This window comes from Pistacia vera, unplaced genomic scaffold (genome assembly GCF_008641045.1).
Source record: "Pistacia vera cultivar Batoury unplaced genomic scaffold, PisVer_v2 Contig183, whole genome shotgun sequence".
Lineage (NCBI taxonomy): Eukaryota > Viridiplantae > Streptophyta > Magnoliopsida > Sapindales > Anacardiaceae > Pistacia > Pistacia vera.
Genome location: NW_022195927.1, coordinates 242,187 through 261,411, shown reverse-complemented (window position 1 = coordinate 261,411; position 19,225 = coordinate 242,187). Strand labels below are relative to the sequence as shown.

Sequence of the window (19,225 nt, the reverse complement as noted above, 5' to 3'; positions counted from 1 at the left end):
TCCCTAAGTATATACATATCTTAAAAACCCCGCTCAAATATATAGGGTCAGTGTATTTTTTGTATAAAAATTAAAAAGAATTTGTATTTATTTTTTTTTTTTAATGTTAGTGGAATTAAGGGTAAATAAATTATTTAATTAGTTTTGGAGTTGAGAGCAAACCTGGGATGTCGCTATGAAAAACGCAAACCTCGGAGGAGGTAAGGGATAATAACCAAAAATAAAATGAAAACTCATTAATCTTCAACCTCAGAGATACGTGTGAAGCTGATATAACATTGACCATTATCACCAAACTCGAAATCACCGGTGCTTCATTTCAGGCAGTTCTATATCTAAAGAATACACTAGCAAACACCTTGTTATATGGCCGAAGAGCTTGAATTGAATGGCCATTTATCTCTGGAAACATTGGAACGACCAGGATTGGTCTAACACGCCAATATCTACATTCCAAGTAATGAACAAAGAAAAATTTCTACAAAAAAAATCAGGCTCATACATACAGTTAACCATGCCACATTTGGCATATTATCTTTCTGTTTTAAACACAAGTACAATTACAATAAAGGCTTAGTCTCCAAATTTCAGACATCTATGCCAAATTTAGCAAAGCTATCTTTTCTATGTGATCGAAAAATACCTTACGGTTTTAACACAGCAAATGAGAGCCACTGCAGATCTCCAGTACATCCAGCATTTTGATGAGTAATCTGAGTTTTTGTAATGTTAGTTGTGCTCAGCAAAGAATATTCCACATCTCCTTAAATTAAAGGTACTTACCAGACAACAGAAAAAGTGGGAAAAGTCACCTGTGATAACAGAATAATGTTGAATTTTAATCACTAGGAAAAGAAATTTCAGACATTCAAATAATATAAACTAGCACAACAGATAAAGATTACCCCTGAGGATTAATTTGCTACAATTTGTACCTCGGAGGAATGGAGCCAACAGACTGATGAATCTGATGGTCATGTGAAAATTAATAATGGTTCCTCCAGAATTTCAGTGCACCATCAGTTTGATTGAGCCCTTCTTGCGTTTGTATTCATGCACTTATTTACCAAGTCAGCAATAGCTTGTATTAATGACTTAGGGTCAAATATTACACCAACTTTTGGATCGCGTACGGAATCAACAACGATCTGCAAAAGCATGTTAATATCCAAGTAAAACTGTTGTAATCAAGCAAAGTGAACAATGTATTCTAAGTGTTGGATGCCAATCAGAATGATTACAATAAGAATAAATACCACATCAAAGATTCCTTGGGAAGCCAAATTTTGAATGTCCAAGGGAATCTCGCCATCTTTAGGCACCAAAAGGGTGTTGATATACTGACTTGGCTGCACAGAATACTAACACAATAAGAGGCATAGTTCTCTGTTTAGGATAATTTACTTTCTATTCAGGTGATAAATCGGCTCAAAGATGAATTCCTAAAGATAAAATACATACAAATAACTCAACACTTTACTATGGGACTTTGTCCTTGATTTTCACATGATACTTCACGTTTTCTTCCAGAAATTGTACTGTGCATCCTTCATGAAAACATCATAATTTTTTAATTTATGAAGAGTCTCAGGAACCACCTAACAAGTATGCTGTCTTCAGTTTATCTTTAAAAGAAATAAAGATTACAAATCCTACACGATTAAGTTCCCAAAAGTTGAAAGATCACTCCGTACTGCCTTAAGAGGAGTAACAAGAAGCGCAAATGTAAATCAGTCACAATGACTATAATACAACTCCAGTGAATGTTTTTTAACCTTAAAAATCAATGCAACATTTCAACCACCATAAGGTTACATGGATTATATATCAATATTTATGCATTTCATTACCTACCAACAATCTTGTTTAAACACCTAAATCCAGCATTTTCCCATTGATAATCATGTATTAACCTTTATATACTATTTTGATAAATTATGTGAAATGTATTAATTCTGAGATAGGTTTGGTTTTAAAATCCCAAATTCATGAAATTCACCTCTAATCTTTGGATTCAACCAAATCCCTGTATCATCAAAACCAATTCACGAACCAAATTATTGTCTATAACAGCAGCTGCATCTCTATACTTACAGAGTTTTTAAGAGAATTATGAGGATCTCCATATGTTCGATTTAGAGCATCTGTAATGGCAGTTACAAAGCAAGAAGCAGAGAAGCCACTTGTTTCTCGATCTTGTGAACCATTCAACAGAAGTACCTGATAAAGAAAGGGTTCAATCAACAAAACACTGCGATGTTAAAGCATACAACTCATAACATAGGTGTTTAGTGTCTAGATTTTTAATAGGAGTATCCAAAAATGAAAGCCTAACCAAAAGATCCTAAATCCAATATCTAACATGGTCTGGAAGAAATTAATAGATTTCAGTCAGAAGCATGCAAGCAACTATATACTTCTTTAACACTATATATTTTCTTATACTGCATCATAGGTGTAACATATCCAGGGGTATAAAAGAGTACCTTAGGACAGGACCTGGAAGAAATTATCTCCCCGATGCCTAGTAATACCTGGTAACGAAGTGTTACAGCAAAATAATTAGGCATGTCGTGTTTTAATTGAAAAAAATAAAAATAATATTTTTTAACTGAATGCTGTTAACAAATAAAATCTAGTTAATTGCACTAAAGAAAGATCAAAGAATCAAATGAAATCCCAGTCATGAAATTTTATAGGTTTTAAGGTACTATCCTATTAGATCCTAGATCCATAAAGTCTGTCAAGTTAATATATAGGACGAACAAGAGCACCTAAATTGCAAAACAGAATTTCATGCAATAAGATGGAAAGAAGATGCAATTGAAAGAAAATAAAGAGAACCGAAAGAGGAGAGAACATGGAGGTAGAGCACTCTTTAGTGCTTGGCGTAAAGAGCACAGTAAACTGGCCCACTACGTTCCTATTATAATGTAGATATTAAAGAATAGCTCCCTTCTGCTGTCCAGCCAAACTTTATCGTGCACCTACATGCTAAAGATCATAACTCTCATTAGAAATAAAAACTGTGATCCAGCGGAGAGGGTGCATTGAAATCATATTATATTTTTTTAATTATTAGAAATCCAAAGCAATCACCCCAAAAGTCTTATTCCAATTGCATATTGGGATGTGTGCTTGCCAAAAACTAATGTGGTTTGATTTAACTTTCGTCTTTCTAAATCAAGGAAACCATAACTTCTCAAAGTTGATTGGTTCAGCATGTTATCAGTTAAACTCACGAAAATTATATTCATTAACATCCTTGCAAAGATGTTTACCGTGCACATTTCAGATTTCTCTTAAGTCATATTCACCAGGATAAATTATTCTTCCAAACAAACATAAATACATACACATCCTAGAAAGAATACACGTGGTGATTTCAGCCAAGCATGGGACTCATTATATGTATAATAAAGTGATGCCAAATGACATGAAAAACCATTAAGATAGGCTACTGCTACCAAGACCAAAAAAAGAAAAAGAGAGAGACAAGGTACTAATTAATATAACAAGATTACTAATTAATTGGATTGGCAAACACCAATTTAAATGTTATGTTCAAGCTAACTACAAAAGCAAAGTTGCACAAAGGTCCACGTGCAACAATACACATTACTACAGCATGAAACAATAAAATAATTAACCAAATGTCAACAGAATCATCAATATCTCAAGAAAACTAGATATTGTGTTACCATATCACAAAAACCTAATTGCAAACATTCATGAACTGCTGAAAACTTACCAACGATGGGCATAAGGAAGTAAAGAGAGATCCCATAGCATAAACAATACAGTCCACACTATTCAACTGATCCAGGACAATCGGGTTGGCTGTAGGGAAGACCTGATCAGTCAGAACCCTAAACTTATCATAAGTTCCAGCTATCACGATAATGCAAGTGAGGGATAACATATATATCCTTGAGCAATTATTGACCATATAGAGCTTAATGCAAAACCATTGCCCAAAACAACTTTCATTTTCTCACCTTCCTTTCGCAATAAAAGTTTTCACATTATATACAGAGCAGTGACAGAGAATAAGGCCACAAGTACATTCAACATTATAAAAATGTATAACAAAGAAATATAAAACAAAAAATTGCCACTACATTATTGTCTCTTGTGCTACATCTGAGAACCAAGAAAAACAAAAGAAAAATCACCTCATGTAACAGATTTCTGCCCTCACTAGACATGTAGAACACCCGCTTTATTCTTGAAGGAAGTTCAGGAACTGCAGACCTTTCCTAATCATCAGAAATCAGCATCCAAATGAATAAAAAATATCTCTTACAATCACTGTGCCAGGAAAAGATATCAGTGAAAAGAGAAAAACACCAAAATCTCATTTTTTAAATAAATTAAAGTACAATTCATTGTAATTGAGTTAAAAGACCAAATAGAAGGTTTTATTAATTTTATTCCTAGTTTCTGAAATCAAAAATTGACAAGAATTCTTCTTCCCTTCATAATTACCACCAATATAATGCAACATAATGAAAGCCAACATTAATGTCGCAACACCATCACAGGGATAAATTATACTTTATCTTTATATGTAAATGTTCTTACTTTATTACTAATACAAGGATAAGAATTTTGGCAAAAAATAATGAGCAATCTAGCTTCCAATATGATATGATCGCAGACCTTTTTTACAGGCCCCATGGATCCATTGGTTGGGTGAGAAATTTCATTCTGGCCCCTTATTACAGTCCCATCCTAAAAGGGAATTGAACAAACAAAATTAGAAAAGAAAAAGTAAACAAAACAATAAAAAAATTCCCATTCTAACATTTAAAATTATCTTTACTATAGAAACTGCAAATGTAGATTTACCATCAAAAATGCTTGTGAACTGTACGTGATGGTAAGTATGAGCCATGAGACAAAATATAAATGTCAAAATATTAACTGATAATCATACCCAGAGTTCACACCCTAATGTGAGTCTGTCATTGGTGGAGATGACTGGGAGGACCTGACTTTCTGAGGGAATATCTGAAACTCGTGAAAACAAAAATATTGCAGCATCTAAAGACTGAAAGAATATGCGTGCTCCTGCAAAGAAAAAATTTCCAATGCTGCAAAAATGACAGGTGTCAGACAAGTCAGGATAATTTCAGAAAATATACTGATCATTTTGTAAAATGAACAATGGTGATGATAACTTTATATCAGTATAATCCTTTAGTGACATTTGCCCTGTTGAGTCTCCCCACATGACATGCTAGATCTACATCATTAGTTGTCCCCAGATCCATTATCTAGAAGTGTATCCATGGCTTCCATTACCAATTTCTCTTGACACATAACTAATTCCCCCACCGTTCCTCAACTAACCCACTATGGGCAAGAATTTTGATGCCCCAAAATGTGTATACTAATGTGACCACAATGAATGAGTGATAGGAAGCCGCCATTAAATTTAAGAACAGAGCAACAAGAATTCCAAAAGTAAAGCATGCTCCCATACAACCACAAAACATAAACAATACCATGATATGACAGACAGTAGAACAAACTACCTGCCATTGCTGAAACAAAATGATTCACTAGGCCGCCGGAGGATCTGTATCAAAAAAATACGTTGACCATCAAACTGAGCACTCCAAAAATTCCATAAAGCATTTAATAATTCATGAGTGTAGAGATGAAGGAGAAAACGAAATAACTTCCAGAAACAATTTCCTCAAAGAAAAACAAAATGTGCTTCCCTACAAAGTGTAAGTATCATGCGTATGCCACAATTGACAAAGATAACACTTCATTATTACCACAATTGATTGCCTTTTTGCTAATAACTATTACTATACTATCTGATCAAGCTACAAACCTACATACCTCATTCTGAAAATAAGCAAGAAAAGCTCGAATGGTTTCCCTATAAGGTCTTGACACTCCATTCCATAGGGAATGTTCTCCTTCCACAATATCATACCTGCCAAATTCTTAATTCATTGTAAACTCAACACGCCCATGATTCATAGTACCACCTACCAAGTGAATTACGCAATTAATATCGCAAAAAATACACCATTCTAAGATAACTATAATAGTTTTAGCATATGATAACTCAAATATAAAAAAAGGTTTAATAGCTTACCATTCTGATTTGGCTTGTTGCGAATCAAGTGGCAAACGATGACCAAGCAACCTACGAACTGCAAGTGCCTCTGAACTACTCTCGTCCGACAACCTCAAACACCTCGACCGTATATCTCCGACAGCCGGACCACCTATAAATAGACCAGCATTGAAATAATTAAATTCAATAACTTTTTTTAATTTTATTAACTTTTATATATTTAATTTACCGAGAACGCGAACAATTTCGGCAGTGCTTCCACCGTCGTCAGAAACGGGAAGAACGTGAGCAACACGTGTGGTAAACTTCTTAAGCTCTTCTACGACGCCGTTAAAGGCGGTACCGCCGGAGAAGACGAGGAGAGAAGGTTGGACAGGGTTTGGATTTGAATTAGAAATAGAAATAGAATTAGAGAGGCAAAGGCGATGAAAAGCAGACATTGAGAGAGATTTTCTAGAAGGAAAATGGAAATGAAAATTTTGAAGAAGAAGAAGAGGTGGTGGAGTAATGATACTAGTATTGCAACAAAATGAGGGACCCAATGAACTGTCCGCCATTACAGCGTATCCGATGCTCGCTCTTTCTTTTCTACTCTTAGTTTGGCTTTCACTTACTGAAACCGAAATCTCCGGCTATTGGTTGGAGTATCCACCTCAGCTTGGGCCCTTTTTTATACGCTCGTGGCTATCATTCTAGAGAGTTTTTACTTATTTTTGTTTTAATTGTAGCCCACTTGTTTTGTTTTAAATTCTAATATTTGTACAACACAAATGTAATACCACTCTTTAGTGCTTGGCGTAAAGAGCACAGTAAACTGGCCCACTACGTTCCTATTATAATGTAGATATTAAAGAATAGCTCCCTTCTGCTGTCCAGCCAAACTTTATCGTGCACCTACATGCTAAAGATCATAACTCTCATTAGAAATAAAAACTGTGATCCAGCGGAGAGGGTGCATTGAAATCATATTATATTTTTTTAATTATTAGAAATCCAAAGCAATCACCCCAAAAGTCTTATTCCAATTGCATATTTGGATGTGTGCTTGCCAAAAACTAATGTGGTTTGATTTAACTTTCGTCTTTCTAAATCAAGGAAACCATAACTTCTCAAAGTTGATTGGTTCAGCATGTTATCAGTTAAACTCACGAAAATTATATTCATTAACATCCTTGCAAAGATGTGTACCGTGAACATTTCAGATTTCTCTTAAGTCATATTCACCAGGATAAATTATTCTTCCAAACAAACGTAAATACATACACATCCTAGAAAGAATACACGTGGTGATTTCAGCCAAGCATGGGACTCATTATATGTATAATAAAGTGATGCCAAATGACATGAAAAACCATTAAGATAGGCTACTGCTACCAAGACCAAAAAAAGAAAAAGAGAGAGACAAGGTACTAATTAATATAACAAGATTACTAATTAATTGGATTGGCAAACACCAATTTAAATGTTATGTTCAAGCTAACTACAAAAGCAAAGTTGCACAAAGGTCCACGTGCAACAATACACATTACTACAGCATGAAACAATAAAATAATTAACCAAATGTCAACAGAATCATCAATATCTCAAGAAAACTAGATATTGTGTTACCATATCACAAAAACCTAATTGCAAACATTCATGAACTGCTGAAAACTTACCAACGATGGGCATAAGGAAGTAAAGAGAGATCCCATAGCATAAACAATACAGTCCACACTATTCAACTGATCCAGGACAATCGGGTTGGCTGTAGGGAAGACCTGATCAGTCAGAACCCTAAACTTATCATAAGTTCCAGCTATCACGATAATGCAAGTGAGGGATAACATATATATCCTTGAGCAATTATTGACCATATAGAGCTTAATGCAAAACCATTGCCCAAAACAACTTTCATTTTCTCACCTTCCTTTCGCAATAAAAGTTTTCACATTATATACAGAGCAGTGACAGAGAATAAGGCCACAAGTACATTCAACATTATAAAAATGTATAACAAAGAAATATAAAACAAAAAATTGCCACTACATTATTGTCTCTTGTGCTACATCTGAGAACCAAGAAAAACAAAAGAAAAATCACCTCATGTAACAGATTTCTGCCCTCACTAGACATGTAGAACACCCGCTTTATTCTTGAAGGAAGTTCAGGAACTGCAGACCTTTCCTAATCATCAGAAATCAGCATCCAAATGAATAAAAAATATCTCTTACAATCACTGTGCCAGGAAAAGATATCAGTGAAAAGAGAAAAACACCAAAATCTCATTTTTTAAATAAATTAAAGTACAATTCATTGTAATTGAGTTAAAAGACCAAATAGAAGGTTTTATTAATTTTATTCCTAGTTTCTGAAATCAAAAATTGACAAGAATTCTTCTTCCCTTCATAATTACCACCAATATAATGCAACATAATGAAAGCCAACATTAATGTCGCAACACCATCACAGGGATAAATTATACTTTATCTTTATATGTAAATGTTCTTACTTTATTACTAATACAAGGATAAGAATTTTGGCAAAAAATAATGAGCAATCTAGCTTCCAATATGATATGATCGCAGACCTTTTTTACAGGCCCCATGGATCCATTGGTTGGGTGAGAAATTTCATTCTGGCCCCTTATTACAGTCCCATCCTAAAAGGGAATTGAACAAACAAAATTAGAAAAGAAAAAGTAAACAAAACAATAAAAAAATTCCCATTCTAACATTTAAAATTATCTTTACTATAGAAACTGCAAATGTAGATTTACCATCAAAAATGCTTGTGAACTGTACGTGATGGTAAGTATGAGCCATGAGACAAAATATAAATGTCAAAACATTAACTGATAATCATACCCAGAGTTCACACCCTAATGTGAGTCTGTCATTGGTGGAGATGACTGGGAGGACCTGACTTTCTGAGGGAATATCTGAAACACGTGAAAACAAAAATATTGCAGCATCTAAAGACTGAAAGAATATGCGTGCTCCTGCAAAGAAAAAATTTCCAATGCTGCAAAAATGACAGGTGTCAGACAAGTCGGGATAATTTCAGAAAATATACTGATCATTTTGTAAAATGAACAATGGTGATGATAACTTTATATCAGTATAATCCTTTAGTGACATTTGCCCTGTTGAGTCTCCCCACATGACATGCTAGATCTACATCATTAGTTGTCCCCAGATCCATTATCTAGAAGTGTATCCATGGCTTCCATTACCAATTTCTCTTGACACATAACTAATTCCCCTAGCGTTCCTCAACTAACCCACTATGGGCAAGAATTTTGATGCCCCAAAATGTGTATACTAATGTGACCACGATGAATGAGTGATAGGAAGCCGCCATTAAATTTAAGAACAGAGCAACAAGAATTCCAAAAGTAAAGCATGCTCCCATACAACCACAAAACATAAACAATACCATGATATGACAGACAGTAGAACAAACTACCTGCCATTGCTGAAACAAAATGATTCACTAGGCCGCCGGAGGATCTGTATCAAAAAAATAAATTGACCATCAAACTGAGCACTCCAAAAATTCCATAAAGCATTTAATAATTCATGAGTGTAGAGATGAAGGAGAAAACGAAATAACTTCCAGAAACAATTTCCTCAAAGAAAAACAAAATGTGCTTCCCTACAAAGTGTAAGTATCATGCGTATGCCACAATTGACAAAGGTAACACTTCATTATTACCACAATTGATTGCCTTTTTGCTAATAACTATTACTATACTATCTGATCAAGCTACAAACCTACATACCTCATTCTGAAAATAAGCAAGAAAAGCTCGAATGGTTTCCCTATAAGGTCTTGACACTCCATTCCATAGGGAATGTTCTCCTTCCACAATATCATACCTGCCAAATTCTTAATTCATTGTAAACTCAACACGCCCATGATTCATAGTACCACCTACCAAGTGAATTACGCAATTAATATCGCAAAAAATACACCATTCTAAGATAACTATAATAGTTTTAGCATATGATAACTCAAATATAAAAAAAGGTTTAATAGCTTACCATTCTGATTTGGCTTGTTGCGAATCAAGTGGCAAACGATGACCAAGCAACCTACGAACTGCAAGTGCCTCTGAACTACTCTCGTCCGACAACCTCAAACACCTCGACCGTATATCTCCGACAGCCGGACCACCTATAAATAGACCAGCATTGAAATAATTAAATTCAATAACTTTTTTTAATTTTATTAACTTTTATATATTTAATTTACCGAGAACGCGAACAATTTCAGCAGTGCTTCCACCGTCATCAGAAACAGGAAGAACGTGAGCAACACGTGTGGTAAACTTCTTAAGCTCTTCTACGACGCCGTTAAAGGCGGTACCGCCAGAGAAGACCAGAAGAGAAGGTTGGACAGGGTTTGGATTTGAATTAGAAATAGAATTAGAATTCGAGAGGCAAAGGCGATGAAAAGCAGACATTGAGAGAGATTTTCTAGAATGAAACTGAAAATTTTGAAGAAGAAGAAGAGGTGGTGGAGTAATTATACTAGTATTGCAACAAATTGAGGGACCCAATGAACTGTCCGCCATTACAGCGTATCCGATGCTCGCTCTTTATTTTCTTCTCTTAGTTCGGCTTTCACTTACTGAAACTTAAATCTCCGGCTATTGGTTGGAGTGTCCACCTCAGCTTGGGCCCTTTTTATACACTCGTGGCAATCATTCTAGAGAGTTTTTATTTATTTTTGTTTCAATTGTAGCCCACTTGTTTTGTTTTAAATTCTAATATTTGTACAACACAAATGTTAACAACTATAAAATAAATGGACTAAAGAATACAGCAAAAACAAAAGGGTTAGAATGTCATTTTCTTTATTATTGTCATTACGTGTATTCCAGTTTTGATGAGAGTTTTTATCCGGGGTGTTCAAAAAAAAAAAAAAACTGAATTGAAAAACTAATTAACCAAAAAACTGGTTCGATTACGGTTCAAAAAATTCAAAAAACCAGATTTTAGGTTCGTTTTTTGGTTGAGGTAAAAATGCAAACCGATTAACCGAAACCGGTTTTACTAACCAAATTACTAAAATATATATATATTAAATTAAATTAAAATAAAAAAATAATCTTAATGGATATTATATATTAAAATAAAATAAAAATTAAATTTATTTGTATCAATTTTTAATGTATTGTTTGTTGTAGTTAATGGATATATATGAATGTTTAATTTTTATTTGGATATGTATTGTTGATGTTTATAATTTAATTCGGGAAAAATTAAAAAAAAAATTAATCCAATTTAAGGGGAAAACCGGTTCAAAACCTGTTAACCGGTTTTTTCAAAGCGGTTAACTGGTTTTTCGGTTAATCGAAAAACTGGTTTTCTCCTAACTCGATTCGGTTTCAATTCAAGAATTTTCCTGAACCAAAAAACCAATTGGGTTCAAGAAAGAGATTAATCGGTTTGTTTAAACGCTTTTGAGCACCCTTAGTTTTATCATCTATTCGCTTGAAATGTAACCACTTCATACATGATTTTCACATGCTTTTTCACATCCACTTATAATGTTAGACATCTTCAGTCTTTTAGATAATATTTTTATACAACAATACATAATAATATTGTTAACCTTATTTTTTTATGTAAAAGAATCAATTTTATTGATGAACAGAGCATACTTATAAGGGTAATTATATAAAATAATTTATAATAAAAGATTGAGTTAGAGTACTTACAGAATTCTCACTGTTAATAATGTCTGTACTATAAGTGTAAACAATATAAAGAAAATGGATTGAAAGAGACTCGAGCAAGAACAAAGGGGCTAGATGATTTTTCTTCGCATTCAATTATCTCTCAAATCATTTCCCAATATTATGAATTAGGGAGGTTAATATATAAAGGCCCACCCGCCTTTAGGATTTAGCGATAATATATTATGACACATGTCACAAGGTGGTGGCATATATATAAGACGGATCAACATCTTCCCACCCAAGGTTCGCCGAAACAGGATTGTCCCACCAAGGTTTGGCGAAATGACACTTTCCCACTGTTCAAGTTTCAAAAAACAGGCTCCGTTTGGTTCACAATTTTGTGTTTTAGAAAAGTTTGAAAAAAGTTAAAAAAAAGTTGAATTGGGCGGGTATTACGATGTAGGATTTACAAATATAAAATACCCCTATGTTTGTATTTTTTACAAAACACCCCTGATAATAAAAATTAAAAGTTAACAAAAACACCCCAATTACCTCAAATAGGACACGGCCAACACCGCCGGAGGGTGGCCGGAGTCGCCGTAACAAAAACATTAAAATATTTAGGGGTATTTAATTGAATTAACAAATTTAGGGGGTTTAAAAAATGTTGAATAAAGTTGAATATATTGTGAGTTTTTTGGTTTTACTGTTAACTTTTTGGGAATAATAAAAGTAGTATTCCCAAAATCCAACCAAACAAAGCCACACTTTCTCACATTTGTTAGATTAATACGTTTTTTTGTCAATATTTACTAAAAAACGAAAAATACCCTTAAATATTTAACTTTAAATTTTTTATTATTTTTTAATTAACCAAAATTAAATATTAAAAAGAAAAAAAAAATAGTTATCCCACCTAAAAAGTTAGGAGTATGTTATGGAATTATTTAAAATTAAATACCTTGTATTTATTATTTATAATTATCAATCCATCACTATTATCATTAATCTATTAAATTATAAATTTTTTATTTTACTAATTAAATAGAAAATCAATATTCTAATTAATAAATAAACAAAAAAAAAAAAATATTATACTTAAACTAAAAATGATCGAGTAAAAAACTTTGATAACAATACCACAGACACCAAAAAAGTTACACTGAATTTTTGTACCGGCCTACGTATAACAGCGTCTCAATTTTTTGTAATTTGTTTATAGTAACGGCCGTCCATTGGACGATTGTTCACTCACATGGACGCCCGTCCATATTATATGGACAGGCGTCCATGTAAAAGGGACGGGCGTCCCCATTTAAAGGACGCCGTCCCTGATTAAAATACAATTAAAAATTTGTAAAACCTTAGGGCGGCCGTCCATCCATTAGGATGACCGTCCATTAATTTTGGACGGGCGTCCACAAATAAACGGACGCCCGTCCTTCACCCAAATATGGAAAAAAAAAAATTCTTTGGGGACGGCCGTCCATAAATTTTGGGTGGTCGTCCCTACGTTTGACGGGCGCCATTAAGAATGGACGGCCATCCATTACGTTTAGATGGGCGTCCATTCTAATAGACACCGTCCATACTTTAAAAAAAAAAAAATTCTAAACAGAAATAGTCTTCCTTTACTCTTCTTCTTCTCGTCATTCCCCCTCTCCTCTCTTTTCTTGTCTTCATCCCCATCCCTCTTTCTCTTCATCTTTGTTTTATAAGATATGCGTACGTTTATAAGCTTTCAATGGCATGGTCTGTTTAAGAAACTATTGCTGAAGAATTTGTATCAGGGGTGAAACTTGTAGGTATTTGCTGCAGAGATGCTGGGGACTTGGTGAGAATGCTACAGCATATGTGAGCTTGGAACCGTGTAATCACTATGGAAGAACTCCACCATGTACTGAAACTATGATTAAAGCTAAAGTGAAAAAGAGTGGGTGGTGGAATGGTGGATCCAAACCCAGTTTGTAGATCAAAAGGGTTAGATAGGGAGAGAAGCTGGAATTGACGTGACTGGGGCTTAGAAGAAGAATCATGCAAGCAGCTTAATGAATAAACGCCTATTAACATTGATGAATAAACGCTATTAAGTATCAGTAAAAGGAGGGGCGAATAAATATTTAGCTGTTATCAATTACGGTTTGGTGGCTTGCCCCAATGTTTTTAAGTAATTAACAATGGCGCTGTAACACATCTTTAAGACTATTCTTCTATCATTTCATTTTTTTTGGGTTTAGGAGATTTCACCCAACCAGGCCAACATTAGTTGCATCTTCTATTGACTTTAATATATCTTTATACAAATTACTCAGCAGCAGCCATGCAAATTTCTTCGTTCTTTTCACTTATATATTCCCAGTCCCACCTATCTCTACCACTCTCTTGTATCAATATTCAAAACTTAAAAAAAAAAAAAAAAAGCAAAGTGCGTGCAGCAATAATGGCACCTTTTGTTCATCGTCCAAACCTCTCGATTTTGCATTGTTGATCTTAGTTAGCGTTTTGATGTAATGGTAAAGGGATGCGATGGGTCAGTTTTGCTTGACGACACAATCGACCTGCAAGGAGAGAAAACAGCTTCTGGCAATAAAAATGCCCTTAAAGGTTTTATACTGTGATAGGATCAAGAACAAGCTTGAATCTGATACCCTGGAATTGTGTCGTGTGCAGATATTCTCAGCCAAGTCCCCAGCATCTCCAAAGCAAATACCTGCAAGTTTCACCTCCTGATTCAAATTCAGCAACAGTTTCTTAAAGACCATGAAGATTGAAAGCTTATAAAAGCACGCCTATCTTATAAAACAAAGACGAAGAGAAGCGAGTAGATGGGCGAATGAAGACGCAAGCAGGAAAAGAGAGGAGATGGGGAATGAAGAGAAGAAGAAGAGCGAAGAGAAGACTATTTCTGTCTAGAATATTTTTTTTTTTTTAAAGTATGGACGGGCGTAATGGACGCCCGTCCAAACATAATGGACGGCCGTCCATTCTTAATGGACGCCCATCCAAACTTAAGGGACGGCCGTCCCCAAAGAAATTTTTTTTTCATATTTGGGTGAACGACGGGCGTACATTATTTGTGGACGTCCGTCCAAAATTAATGGACGGTCGTCCATAATGGATGGACAGCCGTCCCTAAGGTTTTACAAATTTTTTAATTATATTTTTATCAGGGACGGGTGTCCTTTAAATGGGGACGCCCATCCTTTTTACATGGACCTCAGTCCATATAATATGGACGAGCGTCCATGTGAGTGAACGGTCATCCAAATATGATGAATGACTGTTCACTAGAAAAATATTGTAAAAAAATTAAGATGCGCGTTGCACGTAGGTCGATGCAGAAATTTGGTATAACTTTTTCGATATCCGTAATGTTATTATTGATTTAATTAAATATTAATTTATAATAAACTAATTAAAAAATAAACTATTTAAACGTATTTTGTCATTCTAATCAAATATTAATAAAAAAATTATTAACAGAATCTGACTAATAGTGAAAAAGTGTCATTTTGAAGCTCGACGGAAATCTTGGGTAGAAAAATTGTCGTTCTGCCTGTATATAATACACATGGCAAGGTGGTGGAGGCCCACCCGTCCACAAGAATGTGAAAATTCACCTTCATGCGGATATCACATGGACTTTAATAAAATTATTTTGCTATAATAAATGTTTTTATGAACTTTTCACTTAAAAAAACTTTAAAATAATGTACCATACCATCTGTATCACAATATAATAAAGTCAATACTCATACCATCTATGATTTTTTTTTGCGTATCAACGATCTTTAATTAAACACAATCCAAATCACTTCATCATTCATGAAATTAAAACATAAAAAAATTCAGTATTTAGTAGCGAAAATGGCATTTGAATCATCCTACAATTTATTTCATAGACTCAATAATTAATCTAAACAATCACCCATTCAGAATCACAAAATTCATCATCTGGGATTTCAACCGTAACTCCGAACAACTTCATTAGCTTCTTTCGACTCAGTCTCAACATCCCCTTTTCCTCAATCTTCCCAGTTATCTGTCAAGGCGTTAATGCATTACAATCACTTTTAATGTAAAACCAAACGAAACAATACTAATGATGATGATCGAAACAGAGATTTTACCTCAAACTCAGTTCTGTCTGTCATGTCCTTATTTTCATCAATTTTCATGGATTCAAAAGAATCCTTTTTCTCGGCAAGATTCTCCTCCGCATAAACCCCACAATCAACTTTCCGCTGTAAAGATGAATCGTACTGAGCTTGATCAGTAGGTTCTACTGAGGCTGAGCTGATCAGTTTATGGAATTCAAGCAATACCTTCCCACGGCCTTCATTAAAAACTGTCTTTAAGGCACCAGGGCCCAGAACATCATTGTCATAGAGTGCCTCTTCTTCTGTATCCTCCTCAGAGTTATATTTATAGGTCTCTATATCTGAAACATCTGTATCCTCCTCATCGGTAAGTATCTCTGAAGCATCATCTGCCTCTTCCTCAGTATCCTCCTCACAGTAATCTTCATCATTATCTTCCCCAGAAGCATCATCTTCCTCCTCTGCATCCTCCTCATAGTGGTCTTCATCAGTACCCATCTCCGAAGTATAAGAGACCAAACAGCCAATGTCATGAGCTACCTCTTTCTTTGTCTCCTCCTCATGGTGGACTTCATCATTACGGAGATTTGAAGCATCAGAGATTAGAATATCAATACTGTCATCAGCTGCCTCTTCCACTACTACATCTTCTGATGACTGAAGAGGTTTATCAAGCACCATATCCCTATAAAAGTTCACAACATTGGCACCAATTGTCTGCAAATTGTTTTCAACATTTCTTACCTCCTGTCAAGAATGCAATCAATGTCGTAAGAGATAATTATGACATGAAATGTAGCTAATCGAGCGATGAAGTGATAACTCAAATACAAGGGTTGGGGCAAGCAAAAGGATATCAGACATGTCTATATTATCACATCATTTTGACAAATTGACAGAAGATTGGGGAGAAAGTTTGTACATTCTTTTTCATATGGCGAACAAAATCGTTGAAAGAACTAGGAGAAATAAACTTTCAAACTATTGCATAAATTCAAATTTGATCAGAAAACATCAAGCAAACCTCCATGCTTAAAATATTGATATGATCAACATACCATACCACTTCAAAAAAAGAGAGAGGGTTGCAAATAATAAATTAGTCTCTTCAAAAGAGATAAAACCAATACCTCCCGCACAGCCACATCAACTTCTAAGTACAAATCTTCTAACTTCTGGAACAAGTTCCCAACCCATGATATATTTTCACCTCCGTCATCCATAATGAACAAAATCAACTAGACACTGCCTGCCAGAGATGCAAAAGAATCTTGTTAGTGCTTTCCCTAATTTTCAATAGGTATGAACAGCTATAGTGATGCAGCGGAACGCTTGGCTAGATGTCGTTCTAACCTTGACTCGAGTGACTGATGTTGAGAATATAAGAGAGAAATTCCCAAAGGAAGTAATAAGAGATTTTATTAAAAACTTGAATAAATAACTTAAAACATACCAACGTCATAATTCTACTAGGAAAAGTAAATAAGAAATCCTAATACTACTAAAACATTAATAAAAATCCTAATACTACTAAAACAATGAATTATAAAATAAGAAATCAAGTAATATTCCTACATCATATAGTGATTCGGGCTTGTTCAAATGGTTGAAACTGCTGCATATTACACTTAACAGACGCATAATAACTCAGTAATTGAATTTTAAGATGCATTATGACCAAAATTGCTCTTGTATTGACTCCATAACCACTACAACTAAGTACAACTTTTTATCCTACAAACTTCACAACCACAATCAAAAGCACCAACCGAACAATTCTCTCGGATGGAATTTCAGAGCATTTGGAAATTTTAATAAAGAAATTCAGCAATTGAGAGAAAAGACTCATAGATCAAAGGAGCATGGATCAAAGTTTCTGAATCTCTATGTAAATTAATGAAAAGACTAATAGAAACAAAACTATATCATAAAAAACAAACCCAAGAATTTGAACGTGCTCAAATTTGAAGTCCTGGCAACTTAACAGTTTGGAAAACTAAGACCAGAAGTTAAAACCTTTAAAAAAAAAAAAAAATTTCCCCAAATTTTAATCTTTCTACCGATACACGAAAGAATTTGAGGACGATTTTAACCAAAGAAGGAAAAGAAAAACTCATACCACACTCCATATGGGTCATTGTAAAGCAGCATTGATCAAAGTTTACCATAACAAAGTCCAAAATTTTCATAAGATCAATTAACCTTCATGCTTACTAACAATGTATCAAAAACAAAAACAGAAACAAGCCAAAATTTGATCAAACAAATAAATTGAAAAACGACAAAGTTTTAATGTGATCAAACATCATTCAGTATCATCACTGTAAACTAGCAAAACAAAACCAAATTATGAACCAGCAATAACCCAAAAAAAAAAACAACTTTCAAGCTGAATTTAGCCGGAAGCCAATACCTTGAAAATTCGGAAAGTTTGAAGTATTTATTGTTGTAAGGAGAGAAGTTAAGTGAGGAGGTGAAAGACAGAAGTCCCCGTCCAGCAGTTAGAAAAAAAAAAAAAGTAAAAAACAACCTTGTAGAGTTAAAAGCGAGATGGAATTCTATTTGATATATGTTTTGTTTGTGATGTTTTTATTATCATGGACTCCCGTTTCAATGATTATGATGGCAGCTTTTTGTTTGGTCAGTATATTTGGTTTGACTGTTTTGGTAGTTTCTTAAGATACTTTTCAATCCATGTGAACCGAAAATGCAACGGTCGGTTTCTTTCCCTTTTCTTCTCGTTATTTGTTTTGTCCAGTGATTGAATTTTACTATATTATACGTTGAATATTAAGCACCAGGCGATTTGAAGTTTGAATAGAGATTTTCTTTTCTATAAATGATAAGGTTTCAATACTGTGTTTGTTACATGATAATACCATTTCAACTAAGTCTAACTAAAGATTCTTAAACATATATATATAGAATTAAAGAAATATCGAAGGAATTTTTCTCTATTGAAATACTTTCAAAGCCCTTTAAAGGAGTTATGTATGTTTTAGAAGTTTAAGAATTTGAATATAATTTAAATGCAATGTAAAAAATAGAACTGGTGTGTGTGTGTATATATGTTGTTCGGTGTTTTTATGTATTTTTATTTGTTTGTTTAATTTTTTTATAAATTTTTTGTAAAGTTACTTTTTACTTTACAAATTACAATAAGGCAACTCTCTGGGTGGTGAGTAATGATAGAGATGTTGGGTTACTCAAGAAGTTCTGAGTTTGAGTCTCTCTAATACTAATAGGGGTGGTCACTGAAATTTATCGATTGATAGTTCAAGGCGGAGATAGTTGGGATAGCGTAATTGCTGAAACCCCCAGTCATAAAAAAAAAAAAATTACAAAAGGAAACAT

The 19,225-nt window shown here is 34.1% G+C and overlaps 3 protein-coding genes across 5 annotated transcripts; all 3 read right to left on the bottom strand.

Annotated features, from left to right (window-relative positions):
* Nucleotides 1-482: 482 nt before the first annotated feature.
* Nucleotides 483-6,721, bottom strand: LOC116126733 (uncharacterized protein YNL011C-like). Of its 3 annotated transcripts, XM_031412395.1 has the most exons (13): nucleotides 6,330-6,721; nucleotides 6,119-6,251; nucleotides 5,857-5,953; nucleotides 5,541-5,584; nucleotides 4,940-5,096; nucleotides 4,663-4,734; nucleotides 4,176-4,259; nucleotides 3,752-3,853; nucleotides 2,487-2,534; nucleotides 2,095-2,220; nucleotides 936-1,349; nucleotides 784-812; nucleotides 483-713 (listed from the first exon to the last, which is right to left on the bottom strand). In XM_031412395.1, the coding sequence occupies exons 1-11, from the start codon at nucleotides 6,655-6,657 to the stop codon at nucleotides 1,188-1,190; spliced, it is 1,353 nt and encodes a 450-aa protein (XP_031268255.1). In that variant the 5' UTR covers nucleotides 6,658-6,721; the 3' UTR covers nucleotides 483-713; nucleotides 784-812; nucleotides 936-1,187. The 3 variants fall into 3 exon arrangements, with proteins under 3 accessions (XP_031268255.1, XP_031268256.1, XP_031268258.1); XM_031412396.1 differs by lacking the exon at nucleotides 3,752-3,853; XM_031412398.1 differs by lacking the exons at nucleotides 483-713; nucleotides 784-812; nucleotides 936-1,349 and having other exon boundaries at nucleotides 2,121-2,220; nucleotides 2,487-2,994.
* A 160-nt stretch (nucleotides 6,722-6,881) lies between these two features.
* On the bottom strand, nucleotides 6,882-10,658 carry LOC116126727 (uncharacterized protein YNL011C-like). Its single transcript, XM_031412390.1, has 9 exons — nucleotides 10,337-10,658; nucleotides 10,126-10,258; nucleotides 9,864-9,960; nucleotides 9,548-9,591; nucleotides 8,947-9,103; nucleotides 8,670-8,741; nucleotides 8,183-8,266; nucleotides 7,759-7,860; nucleotides 6,882-7,001 (listed from the first exon to the last, which is right to left on the bottom strand). Exons 1-9 carry the CDS (start codon nucleotides 10,656-10,658, stop codon nucleotides 6,984-6,986), a joined length of 1,029 nt encoding a protein of 342 aa, XP_031268250.1. The 3' UTR covers nucleotides 6,882-6,983.
* A 3,736-nt stretch (nucleotides 10,659-14,394) lies between these two features.
* On the bottom strand, nucleotides 14,395-17,094 carry LOC116126726 (kinesin-like protein KIF21A). Its single transcript, XM_031412389.1, has 5 exons — nucleotides 17,002-17,094; nucleotides 15,902-16,618; nucleotides 15,700-15,813; nucleotides 15,493-15,495; nucleotides 14,395-14,481 (listed from the first exon to the last, which is right to left on the bottom strand). Exons 1-5 carry the CDS (start codon nucleotides 17,092-17,094, stop codon nucleotides 14,395-14,397), a joined length of 1,014 nt encoding a protein of 337 aa, XP_031268249.1.
* Between the last annotated feature and the right edge of the window lie 2,131 nt (nucleotides 17,095-19,225).